This window comes from Acanthaster planci, linkage group LG12, assembly GCF_054643075.1.
Source record: "Acanthaster planci isolate LZ-2023a linkage group LG12, COTS_SCS, whole genome shotgun sequence".
In the NCBI taxonomy this organism is placed as follows: domain Eukaryota; kingdom Metazoa; phylum Echinodermata; class Asteroidea; order Valvatida; family Acanthasteridae; genus Acanthaster; species Acanthaster planci.
The window spans coordinates 8,728,119-8,747,714 of NC_141788.1; the positions used below are offsets into that span (position 1 = coordinate 8,728,119).

Consider the following 19,596-nt stretch of genomic DNA (forward strand, 5'->3'; position numbering starts at 1 on the left):
GAATAACACCAACAGAGGGGGTGCTTTGAAAGACGTGTTCTTTGGTTTCTGATTCATTTATCACGAGTCGGTGGCAGAGGCGTGAATCATCACGTTCATAATATTTTGTGTTCTGTTCTTGTTTAAGAATAATTTGGACCTGAGTTTCAACTGTCAAATTGATCTGTACATTAGGTAATTGCCTCCTTTCTTTGTAATTTTGGTTTTGTACATCAGTGTTCAACTATTTAAAGCTTGGAATCATTTTGATGTCATCTTACGAATGCACATAGCACTGCATAGGGCCATGACACATTATGACAAGTCATACCACATTCATGACATTGACAATGGTCAAACCGATAGTGACAGGTCCCAGAAATAATGCCATGGCGGAACGGGCCTGGGATCTAGGCAGCAAAGTATCAAACGTACGTCACTGTTAAGGTCTACTATGCCTACTCATCATGTACGCCTAGGTCCAAAGATCGAGTTAGCACTAGCCATGGTTTTTGACTTTGATGAAAGATTAACTTGCATAAACATGCATGAGAACAGACAAAAATGTCTATGTTTTCATGTCCATGGATTGTATAGCCTCACTCACTGGCTTTCACTTTTAGGACAATGTTACTGACTTAAACAGGCATAAGAACTTCCTCATCGTGGACATCGCTAGTAGAATTATCATTGTTGATGTACCCAAACAAAATGTGCATGGTGCAGCCCCAACATGGTACACTTTGAAATTCTGCTTTGACCTAAAATTTCTGCTTTTGTTTTCAAAATGCACAGTCGCAGTGAACTCTTTCAAAATGTAGGCTAACCCCCCCCCCCAACAATAAAAATATTCAATTCATTGTCATTCAGACTTGTAAGTTGTAGTCGGTTAAGTATGAGTATACTTAACTTTGAAGAAGTGCATTAGTGTTAATGTGGGATTTTCTGAGATTTCTTCAAGCGTGCCAGGTTTGGGAACACCCCGGCCAATATGTGCCCAATTTCTGGATACCACCGTTTTTGAATTTTGGACTAAATTTCACGACACTGGAATCGTTCCCCAAGGCTATAATACCAGCATTAAATTAATGGATTTGAAGTTTTTCAGCAAAGAGATTTGGCAACACTGCATGATGAAAGCCGAGGGAAATGTCAAAGTGTGCCTCTCGGGAAACTCCACGATAACGCCAGACAGGCATACCATCTCGATCAGTAATCCCAGCGCTGACTCACTCCATCCTGAGGGAGATTCTGGTGCCAGTGAACCAATGAAGGATTGCTCATCGAGATCTGGATCTATGCGAAAACGAAACAAACAGGCCCCAAATACAGCCAGTTTCTTGCTTCTTAAACACTGTTGTGACTTAAGACAAATATTATTCCTGTGTTCAACAAGTCCTAGGCATCATCAGTTCCTCTCAAAAAGCACCGTTTCCGAGTGACTTCCATGAGAATTGCTCATTCACTGACCACACTGAGAGTTTATTATTTATTACCAAAGTTTGAAGCGACTCTAGGATTGTATTTACAGTTTAGAGAGTCTAAACTTCACATCAGAATTGGTCTTTCTGGCCACATGCCCAGATGTACTTCATAACTAACGAATCATAATTATTGTGGCTAGGTCAGTAAAGAATAGAGCTCGAGTCTCGAGATGGCAAGGGTCGAGCAGGTCGTATATTCCATCTTGGAATTCCTGGAGGATCAGATCAAGGGCGACACACTCGGAGAAGAAGCAGCCGAAAGCATCGAAGGTAAAACAATAAGAGAATTAACTTCATATTATCCTGTATGGGGACATTACCCAATTTCAGTTTGCTCCAATTCCAAAATAAATGTACCAGGTTTCAAATGGGGTTTTGACAAGAACAGTAAGCCTAACGATTAATTTTTTGAGCACTTAGACTAAGACTACACATTTTTCATGTCTAATTCAGTTCACAGTTTTTTGTGACAGTAAATCATATTATATAGACATTATACCATGGGCCACATTGGTATCGTCAATGACGCCAATCCCTTGTAACAGAAGTAATGTATTTTTATCACGTGAATTTGTTTTGTAATCTTAACAACGCTCTTTCCTCAACGTTTAGTACCTGTATGGTTCTTTACGCACCCCGAGGGGGTTACATTGGGTCAAAGTTCGCAACACTACCTATCCTAAAGTATACTAAAAAATTGTTCTTTAATTTGTAACAGATTTTGTCTGAGACTTTCCAATTTTTCTTTTTCAACCCCAAGTTGCAGCGCAGTGTTTGGAGACCGCTTATGGCATCAACACAAGGGACGATGGAGCTCTCAGACCAGATCGTTCACTGCTGCAGATTTTCAGCACGGTGTATGGAACGCAGGTACGTAGATTTCAGGGCTTAGTGTATCATTGTTGACTTTGGTTCAAGACGGAAGGAGTTTAGAGTACAAGCTCGCAACATTTGTCGGTGAAGGATATCACTCATTTGGGTGCTTATGGAACTTTCTGCTCAAGTCACGTAAGGTACAAGTCTGGCATGATCCTGTGTCCCTAATTTCCTCTGACTTTCCTCCACGAGAAAAACAGTGTTAGCCTCAACTCTGTCTGTGCTGATCTGTTTAAGATTATCCAAGATCTTGCCAATTTGCAACAGTTTGCAGTAACCCTACAGCCCATTCTAATGTGCACTGTGTAACCAAATCAAGCCTCTTCACTTGTAATAAAACTGGCAGAAATTTGAGACTTCACAGAACACTCTCATATTTTCATTAAAGCATTGTTTTGTTTGTTTGTTTGTTGGTTGGTTTTTTTTAGGATGCTGGGGGTAGAACTGACCCATATATGGAACCGGATACCTCACGTCCGGCAGCACCGGACGTGTGTTCAGCCGCCCCGACAACCGGGGCTCAGCCTACAGCAGAGGACAAACGGAAGGCCGAAGACTTCAAAAATCAGGGTACGTGCTGGTTCGAAACTTGAATTCCCTTCTGGCTGTGCTTAGTAGGTTGTATCCTCAGGCAGGACACTTTACGGCGATGGCTTTCCTCATTTCAGATTGATAAAAACCAATTTCCGGTTAATGTTCATAAACCTCTCCAGATGGAAGTTTCTAAGCATGGTGCACATTTATTCTGATCAGAAAAACGTTGTTGTGTTCATATTCAAGCTGTTCTCATGCCCAAGCAACTTTTTCTCTGACAAGATGATTTCTTAATCTCTTACTGCCCGTATTTTTCCATTACGAATTGACAGTGTTCTATTCAAGTCCGTCATGAGTCCCTGCAAGTCCTTGCAAGTCCATCACAAGTCATTCAGTCTTCAGCCACTTCACAAGCCATTTAAATGAGCTGTGACAAAAGCATTCTTTTGTCATCGTTCACCCTGTTACTTATGAAAGGCCTCAATACACTGTGAATTGAAAGTCATTGGACAAAGTCCTATGAAGATTGAAATTGACAATTACTTGCCTACCCTGCTCCACTTTGACCACATCTTATACTTTACTTTTTGGCTATTTCACCTAGATTTCATGTTCATTCTTCTGTGGCCTGCCACAAAATTACTACAATATGCCGATGAAAATTTGAATTTCTTAACGTCCCACACAGGCAATGAGCTGATGAAACGGGAGAGGTACAGCGAAGCCGTCGATTGCTACACCAAGTCGGTCAGCCTGGATGCCACCAACGCCGTCTACTACAGCAACAGAGCTGCTGCCTACAGCAAGCTAGACAACCACAAGAGGGCGCTAGAGGACTGCGATAGGGCCATCAAGATCGACCCCAATTACAGCAAAGCCTACGGCAGAATGGGGTGAGGTTAAAGTTCGTCCGAGTCGTCAGTCTTTAGCTGGCAACATGCAATTCAGAATATTTTCATTCTCCCTGGGTACGGTGCAAGTCCATTGGAAGTCACTTTCTAGCTGAATCTGGGTCACATTAACAATCCTGGGTGCAGACAGGCAGATGATGGCAGAGGTGGTAGCACGTCAAGTCACAAGTCAAATTTTGCAAGTCTAAGCCAAGTCATAAGTCATTTGGTCCAGTCACAAGTCAAGTCATTTGATGTCAAGTCACAAGTCAATTTGGTCCAAACACAAGCAAGTCATAAGTCTTTTGTCCAAGTACACGTCAAGCCACATGATGTACGATTTCAAGCCATAACCAAGTGATTCCGATGTGGCCTTGGGCAGACAAGACTGAAGTAGAAGTCAAGAGCTGAACGAAGTCTTACGCTGATTACTTTAAGAATGTTAGGCGTAAGTTGGTCAGGCTAAGTTAAAACTTTAATGGGTTCGATTGAGCAGTTTTCTGACTTGGCATTAGTAACAAGTCATGTTTTGCAAGTCTAAATCAAGTCACAGGTCAAAAACTGATAATTACGAGTCAAGTCACAAGTCACAAAAATAGCGACTGGAGTCCAACTTAAGTCCAAGTCAAGTGATTTGAGTCTACAAGTTTGGATGACAGTAAAGTGCCTTGCCCAAGGACACATAATATGACCGGCAGCTATGTTCAAGTCCTTGACCCTGTGTGACTCACAAGCTATAAACCCTAACCGCAAAGTTACACTCCGGTGATCAAATGGCCAAAAGGATGCTGTTATCTCAAAGCTGGGTCTCCCACTTTTTCTACTTGATTGAAGGCTTGCATTCACACATCTGAATGACCTACGCCGGGCGAAAGACGCCTACGCCAAGGCAGTGGAGCTCGAGCCAGACAATGACAGCTACCAGACAAACCTCCGCATCGCCGAGAAGAAACTCAAAGATGCCAACCTTGGGGTGAGACACACAAAAACTCAACCTTTATCCCAGCTCACCTGGAGCCAATGTCATAGACCACATTAGGTCTTCACAAAAGCTAGTCATTGGCCAAAAATCACAGTTTACAAATTCCTCATGACAGGTTCTTGGCCAATTTGTGCTTGGCGTGTACATTTCTCAGGCAACATGTTCTGATCTGTATTCTGGGTTAAGGCTTTACATTTTTTCTATCCTGCCAATCACATTTAAGCGAATATACTGAAACCAGGCAGTAACTCATTGCAATGTGGCTTGCCTATGGACACCAGAATGACGGTCCCATTCCTTGGTCAAAGATCTGGAATTCCTTCCAAATTTCTAATTCCTATGCGCACACCTGAACACAAAAAGCAATCCAAAATAAACACCAAGAACTTTCATGAAAACCACAACAGATGGAAAATGCATCACCTGTATGAGCTTTTGGTTTTCATTTCGTCATTGTTTTTGTGACGTAGGGAGGTGGCGCACCCAACTTGGGCCCAGGTCTGGGCGGTATGGACCTCGGATCATTCCTCAACAACCCAGCACTCATGAATGCGGTAAGCCAAATGCCAACCTCTTGAACGGTTGATGAGACCGCGTACTTCTTGTCGAGTCCATTCTGTGCATATTGGAAATGCAGCCCTGTCAAGAAAAGTAAAAATAACTAAAGATGGATTTCCAAGCATTTGCCAAGATTAAAAAAATATTATCACTATAAATCTTACCATTTTACCTGAATTTGCCACGAAGGGGCTTCTATTAGTTCCTGCCACCCGCATTGCAACCCGTGTAGGTTGTAAACTAAGCCTTTTTCAACGGAGCAAACTGGCTCAATAACTTTCGTATTGTTGAAATAACATACAACGAAGGAAGAAATCTTTTTAATGTGGCCTCAGATAGCTGCTACGTGATTTGAGACACAAACTCAAGATGGATCAATATTTTCCTCGATACAGAAAACAACACACACAGCCAAAAGGGAAAATCTTCATTTTGTTTGGCTCTTTCTAAGCATACTGTTACACAGAGTGCTACAGAAACTTTTACATGGTTACATTTGCTGTTGTTTGTCCATAAATCAAGACTTCATTTGTCTGTTTTTTTCCAGGCATCAACGTTATTACAGAATCCCCAGATGCAAAACATGTAAGTTGGGCCTATCCATCTATCAAAAAATTTACCGATGTTTAATCCCCCTTCCTGAAGGTTTGGTTTACAGAGCAAGTGACTGCAGGTATCCACATTATTGTGCACATTTTACAGAAAGAAACAAAACAAAACAGGACTAAATTTAGTCCTTGAAAGTCCATCTTCTGCTGGGAAACAGTCTCGTAACAGACAATTGCTTGTTAAGCAATCCAACTGTGTGCACCTGCCCATGTGTCTTCGTCTGCTTAGACATGGGCAAAAGCATGCAGTGTAGAGATTTGTGCACATTCAGTTGTAAACTGAGGAAGAACACTGTGGTGGCATTCACCAGTAGTGCGTGACTGTATATGTTGGAACCAGCAGTCAGGGTGTCAGACCGAGTTTGTTAGAGTCCATATCATGCAGCTGTGGCTGCAGATGACAAATGTCTGTGGGAAATGCACTAAGCCACTAATATGCGGCTTCCATAGGCGTGTGTGTTAAATCTAGCCGTAGTCAATTAAACCGGACGTGGCCTGTATCCCCGGTCAGTCTCATAGTCGAGACCATCACAAGACCTTTTCTCAAGACCAGACATAAGACCGAGCCGGAGACGAGTCACAAATGGCACGCTGAACAATGACCAAAGGACTGGCTTGGTCGCAGCTCGTTCTGAGAGCCTGTGATGTAAATTTAAACTGGAGGGCTCGTGTTGGTCTTGTGTCTCAAGAGGTCTTGACCACAACACTGCTGGCAGCCCCATTGCCAGCTTTGGGCATTAAGGGGGTACAGAGGGGCCAAATCACAAGAACAAAATATTTTTTATCCTTGTGCTGTTTACCGATGAGGGGGCCAGCTTCTCCCCGGAGGGTGGGGGGGCCTTGGGTCCCCTGGTGATGGGCCCGACTGCTAGACTTACAGAGATAGGCAAAAACCATTAACCCAGCTTACTGCCTCGAAGTATGATGCACTTACCTTGCTGACCCTGCCGCGTAGAGTTTGATGATTTGTGGCTTTGTCGTCGGCAGGATGAGCTCCCTGATGGGGCAAGCCATGCAGCCGGAAGGCAACCAAAACCAAGACCAGCAAGCCAGCATGGCAAACCTCCTACAAGTGTGAGTACGAGTCCAACAAGGGAAGTTAGAGGGGAAAAAAAGCCAATGTGAATTCAATGACACATCCTTTGCCCAACGGTACCTCCTTACCCGTAACACGTTGACTGTCGCACATAATCTCACAGGGCGTTCCCATGTGCCAAGCGTTGTACCCATGGGCCCATATTTAATGGGTACCTTTCAGGTGTCTATTTGAACAAGAGCATTACATGGATGTATGTCCACACTGCCAGCAGCGAATTTGTCATGTTCTCGGTGATGCCAGTGTATTCAATTTACATTACATTAGCCTTTCATTTCTTACGAGTGTACTCGTCGTGGCAGAATCTAGTACAACTGTTACTGTGAGCATACTTACAGTTGGCAGTCAACGTGTTAAACTTTCAAGGGGCTCGTATCAAGTCTTGGTGGCTAGGCAGTAGCTTCTCGAAACCTGACGACTCCTGGTAAACCTCCTGGTTGACATTTGAGCATCAGGGAAGGTTAATGACAGTGGAAAAATCTGGGTGTGTCCTGGGACCATAGACACTGTGCATTGGCTCAAAATTGGAGTTTCCGTGCATTGCTCAACAAATGGCCAAATTCACAGATTTTGATTGTGCTTATTAAATTGGCAGCCCAATTTCACGTTGCTGCTAAGCGCACAATCTTACGCTAACAGAGTCTCCGCATATTTCATGGCGACCATTAGCAGTAAGCTCAACAGAAGGCTCACTTACCTCCGAGGAAAAATTTGCTTACCTCGGAGGAAAAAATTTGCTTACCTCAGTGACGCAACAGTGGGAATGTACAAATGTGAGCAGCTGTTACCACAACCATGCAATGAAGTAGCGCCGTGAAATAGTGCCGTGAGATAGTTTCCTGCTACACTATGCACAACTTTTCTGCTGCGAAGCAGTGCTATGGCATTGGGCCTAGAAATCAGTCCAAGGCAGGTTTTCCTTCTTTGGCCAGTTACGGTGCAATGAAAAATTTAATGGTAGTTTATAGACTTTTAAAACAAACAATTCATCTCAGAACCACAAAACTCAGAAAAGAGATTAACTTCCAAGGTGTTACTGCAGTTCTTTCGTTTTTCAAAGAATCTTTTTTCTAGGGTTGGTATTTCTGACTTAAGAAGGTGCCCATTCTAAGAAACTGAGTGTCACTTTAACCTAGGCCCCTGGGCTCTGTGAAAAAAAACAACCAAGTTTTGAAAATTGGAGGATTGTGGACCGTGTTCGGTTAATGAACATTTTGGGGTGCTGTTCTCTTTCCAGCGGGCAGCAAATAGCCAGCCAGATCCAGCAGCAGAACCCAGACCTTGTCCAGCAGATCCAAGGGATGCGCAACCGACAAAACCAGCCAGGGGGCGGAGGCGGGGCCGGCCCACAATCAGAAGGCAGTCCAGAGCCGCCCACAAGTTAATAATTTTTCTGTAATCATTTCCTACGTTTAGAATCGGGCGTCACGTGACGACAATAAAGTGTGAATTTATTTTGAATGAGATGAAAACAAACGTTCCACTCAGCCAAACTATGTTTGCTTAATTGGCTTTAGTCTGCTAGGCTCTTTCAGGAGAACTTTCTCCACATCCATAGCAGCAGGGCAGAGGTAAGAGACAAATGTGAACAGCTTACAGGCAAATTGTTTCCGTTTTTTTTAAAATGCAACTCGAAACGAATCTTCATTTTCCTACATGAATATCTTGTACAAAACAGCCGAGAAAGAAACAACTTAAGGCCCCTACACCTGCTTGGCAACGTTCTGCCGTTGTAGCGTGGCTGTGGCACAGTGGAAGAACAGCAAATGGTGCCCCTTGCCTCTGGAAAGAAAATTCTGTTTAGACAAGTACATGTACACCAAACGCGATAAATTCCCCTGGCCTGCGCATCCACCATTGTGTCCATGCCTTAAAATCAGTGTTGTAGTCGAGACCATCGTGTGACCAAGCCCAAGTAACAGGTTGAACAATGATAAAGGAATGTTTTTCTTGCAGTTCATTTTTTGAATAGCTTCTGACTTGCATTCAGACTGGCGGTCATGTGGTCTTGTGAAGGACGTAAGTGGTCTCGACTACAGCACTGCTTAAATGCGCTCAGCGTTTAGCTCTTTCACCCCTTTTGGAGTTGGAGGAATTTCTTTTAAGCGGCATGGCAACTTTGGCCACAGCAGCGTGTACTGGGGCAGGTCAGAGAGCTTTCTGTCTGCTTAACTCTATTGATAACTACTCAGATTTAGTATTTCACCACTTGGATTTAGTCTTAGTTTGCTATCCCAGCCTACATTTTGGCCGGAAACTTGCGAGAGATTTTCTGGCTCTGATAACCTTAAGCCGTGTTCTCACAGCAATGGACCCTCTACTCTGGAAGAGTTGCCTGCGTACAAGCCAGACTACTTGGTACGCTTGTGAAACACAAAATCTGCAGAGAATTGTCTGCTTTGCACGGCCCAGTGATAGGCCTTTTTCTGCTCTCAGAAAATTGTTTACACGGCCTGAACCCAACCGCACTACCCCATAGCAGGATGATGTCGAGGACTCTCTCGTAGAGAAGGAAGATTTGGTCATTGCATTTGACAGAATCATGTTACTTGCCACTTGCAGTTCAAGAGGTTACTTTCTTGTGTCACGTTAGAAAATATATCTGAGCCTTGTGTTACGTAAGAAAAATATCTGAGCAACCAATATTTTAGCTGATGTCTTTTTGTTGCAAGCTTCATGTTGTGAAAAAAAAAAGGTTGGTTTGAATCAGTCACTGTGACAAGTCTTTCTGCTCAAAAACTTCAGCCACAGGATTTGTATAACTGATCATTAGATTGTTGTAACTCTTGGTTTTGTATTCACGTTACATATTTTTCCTTTCTTGTCCAGAAAAAATACCAATGAAACGCATTGCTCTAAAAAAAATTGCCGTAAATTGGGATGTTGAATTTGATTTTTAATTCCAAATCAGTTTTTCAGTGAACATTAAGATTCTGACATTATTTGGAAAGACTCTGCCCTTCTGTGACATGGTGGCAATTTGAAATCTAATCTCTCACTAAGTTGGTAGATACTGGAAAAAAGCTTAGTGTAAAAAAACTTCTGAAAGGCCGCTATTTTGGTACGTAGGCAAAATCTGTGAATTGCTTTGGAACATGCCAACATTGAAACATGCTACACGTGTAAATTTGTTGACCTTATGTTAGCCTTGTCCAAAGGCGGTCTGGACGCTTTTTTGTCGAGGGGAGATTATCGAGCCTCACGGCAAACAAGCCACCGTGTACTATCACGGCACACTAACCCCCGTACAAGTAGTACTACCGTAAACCCACAGAGCAGGCTATGCCCACAGACACAACGTACACGTACAGTACAGCATACATGTACATGTACATAGTGTAATGCATTCATGTACGTCATGCATGGCCCGTTGAGTTGAAAGACCGCCATGTTAGGTCTCAGTCCGTCACTTCCAGGATTGATGTCTTTATTTTTTCATCCAGTTTTGCAGTGCACGCACCGTATACACACACTAGGCCAGATTTACCCAATGCCTCAGTCAAGATTAACCTTACACGAGCGTTTTGTATACTACTTGATACATTCTTTTGTCATAATATCAGTTTTATTTTAATTTGTTGGTGTAAAGTTTAATGAAAACTCAATAAAATACTGAGAATTCGAATACTGAAGAAGTAGTGCCCACTTTGGTCCATCAAGTTAATGGTAAGGTGTACCTTGTGATGAGGGATCTCTGTTGTCATTTTGGCTTTCGTGGGATTTGGAAATCTGTTAATATGAGCCCCGAGCTGGACCAAGAGAGGGCGCAGTTTTCCTAGCAACGGACGCTCCTTTGGTCAGAAGTGCATTTTGCTGGTTCACAAACAACTATGTACCCATTACGGTCGCATCACTGCCAACAAAATGAGCATCCCTGACCAGCGTTGGCGGTGCTTCTGTCCGAGTTGGACTGTAACATTAATTTTGAGGAGGGTGTGGAAAACAAAGTTCTTGGCTGTGGTTCATTCAAATCTCTTGTCACCTGTTTGCATCTCCTGTTTCATTTTCACCCGTCCAAAATATTGTACTTCCATTTTTTTCCTTTCAGCTAAGAAACACTCAAGTCTGAACCCAAATCCTTTCTGTCAGTTGAAAGGACAATGGACAGTGACACTCGACTGCCAAGAAAGACGGTTATTTGTACTAGTAAAATAAATTACATTGTCTCTTTGGAAAAAACGCCTAGCAGAGCATCATCAATGCACATGCAAATGGCAAGAAATTCCTACATGTATTGATAGATTTATTTTTTATGCAGGGAGTCTGCAATATATCAGTAAGTCTTTTTCGAGTTTAGTTTGAATAAAATCTGGTACACTGAGTTCGTTAAATGCTCATGAACATAATTTGAATTCTCCAGACTAAAGACACTGTGGCCATACCTCATGATTTGGGGCAAGCTTTTGCTTAGTTACATAAGAGATGCCTTGCCTAAATACACTGTTTTCAATGGATAAGAAAGGCACAAAGGAACCAGTCCATTCCAGAGATGGTGGTCGCTATGCAAAAGCTTGCCCCGAATCACGAGGTATAGCAAAAATGTCTTTAGTCTGGGGAATTCAAATGGTTATGTTCAAGTGCAATCAGACAACTAAGTGTACCAGACAAAAGGCTTAGTGACCAAGCATGATACAATTGTACATACATACAGCAGATTACCATACAGAAGGATTGGTTCGGTATTCCATTTGGGTAGACGGAAAAGGAGAACATGTACGATGACGTGAATCATATGCACATTATGCTCAGGACGCTTCAAATACGTACTCTACACTCTCTGAGCATGATATGCACATGATGCGTGTTCTAGGTGTCCTTTTCCATCTACCTTCCATTTGCCTATTCCCACAGACAAATCTTAAAAAACAAAAATGAGTCTTTAAGGCCATATTTTTGATGATTCCGTTCAAGTTTGCCTGAGAAATAGCAATTTGAGTTCTTTGTTCCGATGTACCATTCATTTTGCGTCCTGATGAGAAAAAGACGCCGAAAAATGTTGCGGGTTCAAACTGCTTTGCACGGTGAAAGATTCACTTGAAGGCCTTTCGCTCAAACAGTTGTTCTAGGGGGGTTTGTGACTAACGTTGTCAGTTGGAAGATGTGAGATGCTACCGTAGGCCGTGTCAAAATCATTGCATGCGCGTAACAGAGTAGTTGTTGAGACCACTTTAGACGTTCACAAGACCTCCAGTCTGAAGTCCAGTCACAAGCTATTCAAATGAACTACAACAAAAGCATTCCTTTCTCATTGTTCACCCTGTTACATGTGACTGGTCTGGTGCATGGTCTTGTGTCTGGTCTCGTGACGGTCTCAACTACAACACTGGTTACTCTGCAAGTCTTATGCGAAGATTTGAACGACTGGTAACGGGAAGCAAGAGTGTTGACAACTGTCTGCCAACAAAAGCTCAGGCTGACCAGGTGTACAAACGCATGCCGGATTGCTGAAACAGGCTCCACAAGTATACAAGGTTTCTGAACAATTCCAATCTCTCATCTTCCAGAGTAATTGGTGTCTGAGGTTTTACGTCGGAACCATGTAGGGTAGTGAGGTTCCCCCCCCCCCCGAGTTCCAAGCAGGTTCAGTCGTAGACATTAGCCGATGGCGAAGTACTGGAGAAAAGCTTGTTCACGCACCGACTAATTGCTCCGAGTAGACAAATATCTGTGCCACGTCGTCGTGCTCATACGTTCTCTTCAGGTAAGTGTCCGTCAGTCGCAAGCCAGACACACTCTGCCAAAAACACAAGTGCAAACACCCAATAATAGCTGGCATATTGATACAGGGTCACTGGCCCACATAAATGTATTCACTGGCAAAGAGTGCACTAGTTCACACCTTTCCACCCTGAGAGCATGGGACTGATGGAGACACTTTCCGTCAAGACGACTCATGTTTTGTGCCTTCTCCTAAACGGCCATTGTTCAGAAAAGCTATCATGGGCCAATTGTTTCAGACACTTGGCACAGTGTTCACGCCGTTAGTGGAAGGGGCTTCTAAACTGTCCAATACAGAATCTTATGCAGGGATTGGTCTGTTGGCAAAGGGATTGCATAATGATGTACGAATTTATTATTTACCCCTTCTCAGCGGGAATTTCTCTCCGAAAGCCGACTCCAAGAATTCCAGCCTCGCTTGGCCACGAAGGCCACCTGCCAAACCATAAATTCTCGGTAGCACGTTTTGAATTACACAGTGAAAAGGCTGATTGTTTGGTGGCATGCGGCTCTACTCACGCTTCCACATTCCCGTTGCCTCTTTTCAAAGTGGGGACTATTGTGAAGCTGGTGATTATGATGCAAATTCGGTCTTTTCATTTCTGGGCTATGCACAAAGACTAATCACCATATATACAAGAGCCAGGGTCTGCCTTCTTTCACCGTGTTTGCTCGAGCGTGGGCCAAGAATAATAGCTGAAAAGCGGGCTGAGGATCTCAATTTTTACGGCGTGTCTTAACGCGTCCCGGCGTGAAGGTGAAGTCCAAATTCCACATTATATGAGCAAATGCCCTGTACAACAAAGACGCACTGAACTACAACATGGCCGAGGAGAAGACATATAACGCTGCTTCAGGCAGCCACCAGATGACTCGCATCTGTCCACGGAGCACAGCCAAAGACTGCAAGAGTTGATGTTTACAGAGGGAGGAAAACTAGGAGATCCAGGGAAAAAACCCCATGGCACAGGAGACTACCAACAAACAACTCTATTCACTACAAGCGTATATATACGTGCACTCTGTGCCGGGAATCAACACCCAGGACCGCGGTGGTGAGAGCAGAGGGCTTTGCGCACAAGCCATCCATGCCACCCGTATCACCAGTTACAGAAATAAACGACAGAATCCTGCCAAAAGCGTGAGGAACGTGTACAGCATCAATGGCATTTATGGGTCATGCTATTTAGCATCAACAAGCGTCAACAAGTTATTCAAGCACATTTTCAATTTCCAATATTAATTGGGCTCCTACATATCTTATTTAATGATCATATCTACCTGGAATGATATTTCAGTGTTGAAATTTGAGTGACAATGTCAGGCCTGCTCATGCAGCCCGACCGGCCGCCATCTTCTTTTCACGTGGACGGCAGATGGGGCCTCCATACATTGCAAAACTTTTCATCTTTCTGCAGGATTCTGGAGGCGAATTCAATGTTTCTCTTACACAGTAGTTGGTCCTAGAGTCTCTAAAATATGATGAAAGCACTTTTCCCTCTTTAGAGAGCATTTTCAAATCGTTGACGCTTTGTTAACGCTACTTGTGGGAGCTGACGCTTGTTGACGCCTGTTGACGCTGAATAGCGTGACCGGCATTTCCTGCAATACCTGTAATCCTGGGACCGTAGCCAACAAGGTCAGCTCTATGTCCATGCTGGCCCCGGGACCCAGTTTACCCAACTGCTGGCCAGAGACGCCCAGCCACATCAGTCCGTTCTCCGTGTTGTTCAGGACAAGCTTCAGGTCCATTGTCCGCTCGCTTGAAACAAGAACGTAAAACCCAAAAAATCTGAGGGAGTGTGAAACGAGGGATTACTGAGGAGTGTGCTGATTGGAACGCAGAACCACGTTTGGACCATTTGCATTGGCCAAAAGCTTATTTCATAGAGCACATGAATTGTTCAGGAAAACCCTTGATACTTACGGTATAGGCATCCTGGGCACGGGCCAACTTTCAATTTGTAATGTTAGGTCACACTAGTTCTTGCCTTTGTTCTTAAACGCAGTTGGCAAAAACAAAGAACTTGGTTGCTTTAAGGTATGGCACAATTTTAGTCTGGTTCTTACCAGCAGCTGGTGATTCTGCATTGGATCTGGAACGGTTTCTCTATGGTGATGGAGTCTGGTACCCTGGTTACGTTCAGTTTGACATCGCCATACCCAGGAGCCTAAATGAATTCAGAGAAAGAAAACACGCAAATATATTCACAATCATGAAATCATTAAACGGCAACATGACAAGACTCTGTCGTTCGTGAGGGCCCTACAAAAAATTAATGACCTCGTGCCTGTGAAATTTTTAAAAAAAAAGGAAAAAACCCAGAAATCTCTCTTGTCCTTGTCAAACCACTGAAATTACTTAAAGGAGCCTGGACCTCTCAAAAAAGGCAATAAAATGGTTAGAAGTGGATCACAGGTATGTTGTTCCGATTAAAACTTACAATAAAATATTACTTTCAACAAATTACACTTGTGACCGGCTCTAGAAAAATGGGTAACAAGTCACCAGTTTCAGGTTATGAGTATATGACTTGATTCTGTACATCTCAAGCTTCAATTTGATATATGAATGACCCCGGAAGTGCGCTGCATTCCGGAGATATTTGGACATTTGTATATCCACATTTTCAGATTCAATAAAGGCACTTTCCAAGAAAAAGCTCACAAAGTGTACCTCTTGGAAACACAATTCTACGTAGGATTTCCTACTGAATGATCAATTTTTCATCTTTCTTCATCAGAATCCATGTTTGTAGTCACAAATTCTGAAAATATAAATATCATAGAAGCTATTCAAGGAAAAAACAGAAAATAACATTTTTGAAGAAATTTTGCCCTCTCAAAATAGATCAGGCCACGACGTGTTTTGGCATTGCATAACTTATTACCCTTTTTGGCAGAGCGGGTCACATTTGTATATGATACTTTCTCAAAATCGAGACATGATGAAATTTCCTGACTTTTATATACGTCATCAGTGAATCTCACGACGACACGAGAGGCCAGATTTACCATTCTTTGTAACTGACTGGTCTGTAGGCGGCCTCTCTCGCCCATGCTGGTCTTCCAGACTATGTCCAGCTTGCCGATGTTGGACACGCCTTTGATGACAGCGGGCTTGTCTGAGCCAGGCAGGGGTTTAGTGTTCAAACAGTACAGGTACTGCCTGGTGTCCAGGGGATTGAGATAGCTGAAGCTCCCAAACGTTGTTTCCGAGCTGCTGCAACATAAAACGCAGGAGGGAGCCATTTACATGAAAATAATTGTACAAGATGTTATTGAGCAGGATTGCCGTGAGAGCTGCGCCCAACAGCCAAATGTGCATGAAGTGATTTGACGATATTGGGGTCATTTGAGTGTGGCTGTATTACATGTGAGCATTGTTTAAATGCAATTGACTAATGATTCACGAGCTCAATTTCAGCTGAGAGGCACCAGCTTAACCACTTGCTGCAGGGAAAGCCTGTATCGGGCACCATGGGTTCAGAGCTGGGATGCACGAAATCTGACAAAAGAACTGGTCCATGTAACAAAAGACTGTACTCGGAACAAAAGACCTGCTGCTGGGAATTGCCAACATTTTTCGGCTTGCATTTTTAGACGCTAATCTGTCACTGTTTTGAAACAGTATACCACTGTTTTGGGCATAGCTCGCCTGCGGATTAGCACCACGGACGAAAGTGCTCCAGGGCCCCGTTGATAAGTGACACAGCACCGCTGCATGCTAATCCAACCGCATTTGAAAAGATGCCATTTGCATTCACTGGGGACAAAAGAAATTACACAACATCTCAAAATTCTGGGCTCTCTTTACAGGGCAGCAGGCCTGGCAGAAATACTCAGGCGTCAATGGAGGTTGTCTAACAGCTTAGAGTAGCCACCAAACAGTCATTCGTGTGGGTGTAAATGTCCATTAATTGAAATGATGAATTTTTGAAGAATTTGAAAACGGAAAATCTTAAAAATCTCCCGTATGTGAGCACTGCATTTTTAAAAGCACCCGGCAGCACGTGGTTAAAGTACCTTTTGTTGTCTGGTTCTATCACGTTCAGTTCCCGGACTGTGTACTCGGCTGTGGGCTCCAGTAAGACTCGTTCCATGACCATCGGCGACTGAGTGATGTTCTGGATTTGAGCTTCCAGATAAACCTCATCCGACTTAGCAGAGGAAACAAACAATGAATACGCGTGATCACTGAGTTCTGTTACATGAAGGACTGAACTATCCTTTGAAATGAGCAAGAATGCTGCCACAACAGCATGGAGTCTGAGAAGGCCAGCACAGCTAAATCAATTGAGAGATCATGCTGGGTCAAATTAATTTGGTTTCATAATCCATGCACTTAAGGGTGCCTTTCGCCGCATCTCTGCTTACAAGTAAAAGCTCTTTGCCAATTAAACTCCAAGGAATCATCTTGGAGCATTACAATTTACAACCAATGAAATGTTAGACACTGGTAGGCTACTGCATGGGTTCATCTCACAGTTTCATCGTAGCCCCCTACAATGCATTTGTTAGCAATCACAGAATGACTTGGTTAAAAGGAGCTATGGACTCGCAGTCGGCGAGTATAATTCCTTAGTGGTTATGAGACACAGGCTACGTCTGAATTAACTGGCTGTTACCGAGTGTAGCACACAAATCTACAGGAAATGCTGGAAGCCAATTACAGCATTTTTTCACTTACGTTCCACCCACACCCTAAGCCATGTCCGGCTTCCAGAGCTATCCGGTTCGTAAGTGTGACATCACTTCAGTTTAAACCACACCCACTGCACACGTGCACTGCAAATAGGGTTACGTGCATTGATCGGCATTTATATGGAACCATGGAACTGGAATTTAACGCGCAACTTCAGCGATTGTCCAATGAGAGCCTGCAAATCATGGCACGTCCGCCTTTGTGACGAAGTCACTCACGAACCGGATAGAGTTCCAGAGTCCATATGTCAACATACCCCCCCACCCGCCTCATTTCCAATGCACAAAAGTCTAGACCTAGCTCTGGACAACAGGTTCAGAAGCATCCAAAGGAATTCAGATACAGCCCACTGTAGGCTTCCCTGGTATGAGGTGACATTTCAGATGTGATTTACAGAACGTGGGAACCAGTGAGATAAGAGCTCTCACTTCAGGACCAGTTCCTGTCCCCTGCTTCCACATTCTGGAAAGTATATTGAGGGAACCAGGAACCGGTCTACTTTGCTCTTGTCACACAACCCCACCCTCCCTGGTACAGGTACACATTCTCCAATGTAAATGGAAGAACACCATGCAGGGGATCAGTGAAACCGAAGTCCTCCAAACAAACCGCCTTCTTTAGTTTCTTAACACAGTCCAAACCAACATGAAAGGTGTAGGCAGTCAAGATTAATGAGGCAATGTCTAAATCACTTGGCAACGGCTGCAAATGACACGAGTCAATGCAAAATGCACGAAGCCGCTGGCTGAATAAGCTCGTGGCTTCCATTGGGTCTGTGTACTTTTCAGTCAAAGCCAAGTGATTACGACAAGTCACAACTGACGCAAAAATCAGATTAAGGGGCACACTTACTACATAATCCTGCTCAAGCATACATACAACAAGGCGTGCGGCAGGTCACGACGGAAAACGCAGAGGCCACAAACAACGGTACATGCAGAACAAATCCACAATGGGGCAAAAACAAATTCATTAGCTGGGTAACGTTTTCAACAATGTAACAAAGACAACGCATTTCTATACAAAGTAACAGGCAGGAGTGAAAAAAAATCTGATTACCAGCACATGTTGTGCACATGAACGCTGAAAACAAATCAACCCATCATGTGCAATATCAGTGCAATTTTGTTTGCAAGAAAAGCAGGTCAAAACGATGGGTTTATTTTTCAAAACTGGAATAACACAAACGTGTGTGGTAAAAATACATCACCTAATGCCAGAATGTTAGCAAGCACTGGTTTGCACAAAAGGTGCAAGTTTCGATCAGGGGTAAATTCTGATACAAAGGTCTACCCACTAATCAGCCATGAGTACAAGTTCAGGCAAACTAGATGCCCAAGTTTAATCCTCACAAGCAGGCTCATGAAACAGTGGGTTGTGGGTTCGAGTTCCACCCAGGTGAGCTTGTCGGTTTTGGAGGGATGTCTCTTTGCTTGGGTTTTTTTTGGTTTTGTTTTTCTTTTTTACAATCTTCTGAAAAGCACCGATCATGCAGTGCTTAAGACATCACTACAGAGAGCATGAGACCTTGTATTAAAAATTCTGCATTTAACGAGATACACGACAGGGCTAATTAGTTAGTTTATGTTAGTGCTCATTGACAATTCAAGAGGCTCCAATGCGCAACACTACCTTAACCATGCGTCTCACAGCATTAGGCTTTCAGGAACAAAAAAGGTGGTAAGAAAGGGGGAAAAGTCATCAAATGAATTTAAGCATGACAAGGTATTACATCTGATCCTTGATTTTAACTTTATCTGAAAATTATATAGTAGCTTTGAGAATTTGAGATGTCCATGCATTCTCATTCACATCATTAGAAGCACAATTCATCATCAACTTAATAGGCACTTGCCCAGTACTCTTCAAGTAGCTCCATCTGAAGCTTATCCAATGTCTCTCTTTTTTTCAAAACTCACTCTATTTACCGTCAACTCTCAATGTGTCTGTTGCTACATTTGACAAGCAAGTACTTCCAAGTACTTGACTATTAACGCAGTCTAATAGCAGACAATTTTTACTGAGGTTTGTGATGACCTGCGAAGTGAATCAAAGTAATTCCAAGTACTCGACTATTAACAGAGTCTGATAGCAGACAATTTTTACTGAGGTTTGTGATGATCTGAGAAGTGAATCAAAGTACTTCCAAGTACTCGACTATTAACA

The 19,596-nt window shown here is 43.2% G+C and overlaps 2 protein-coding genes across 5 annotated transcripts in view; one reads left to right on the top strand and one right to left on the bottom strand.

Annotated features, from left to right (window-relative positions):
* The first annotated feature begins 25 nt into the window (after positions 1-25).
* Positions 26-10,642, top strand: LOC110985184 (small glutamine-rich tetratricopeptide repeat-containing protein alpha-like). The gene is made up of 10 exons (XM_022246025.2): positions 26-174; positions 1,604-1,733; positions 2,224-2,333; positions 2,768-2,909; positions 3,562-3,766; positions 4,598-4,736; positions 5,216-5,299; positions 5,851-5,888; positions 6,899-6,985; positions 8,245-10,642. The coding sequence occupies exons 2-10, from the start codon at positions 1,634-1,636 to the stop codon at positions 8,390-8,392; spliced, it is 1,053 nt and encodes a 350-aa protein (XP_022101717.2). The 5' UTR covers positions 26-174; positions 1,604-1,633; the 3' UTR covers positions 8,393-10,642.
* Positions 10,399-19,596, bottom strand: part of trappc13 (trafficking protein particle complex 13) — a 55,380-nt gene continuing 46,182 nt past the window's right edge. Inside the window, exons 8-13 of one of the 4 annotated variants that reach the window (XM_087144525.1) lie at positions 19,063-19,089; positions 16,752-16,885; positions 15,741-15,945; positions 14,796-14,896; positions 14,337-14,487; positions 10,399-12,741 (exon numbers count right to left, since the gene is read on the bottom strand). In XM_087144525.1, the coding sequence (XP_087000651.1) occupies positions 12,637-12,741; positions 14,337-14,487; positions 14,796-14,896; positions 15,741-15,945; positions 16,752-16,885; positions 19,063-19,089 (723 nt within the window). In that variant the 3' untranslated portion in view covers positions 10,399-12,636. Of the gene's footprint in view, positions 12,742-14,336; positions 14,488-14,795; positions 14,897-15,740; positions 15,949-16,751; positions 16,886-19,062; positions 19,090-19,596 lie in introns of all 4 variants that reach the window. The other 3 variants (XM_087144524.1, XM_022246079.2, XM_022246078.2) reach the window with 3 other exon arrangements.

Coding starts and splice junctions, on each gene's coding strand:
- LOC110985184 (XM_022246025.2), top strand. CDS start 1,634: ATGGCAAGGGTCGAGCAGGTCGTATATTCCATCTTGGAATTCCTGGAG. Junction 2,334..2,767: donor GCACGGTGTATGGAACGCAG/GTACGTAGATTT, acceptor GGTTTTTTTTAG/GATGCTGGGGGTAGAACTGA. Junction 5,300..5,850: donor ACCCAGCACTCATGAATGCG/GTAAGCCAAATG, acceptor GTTTTTTTCCAG/GCATCAACGTTATTACAGAA.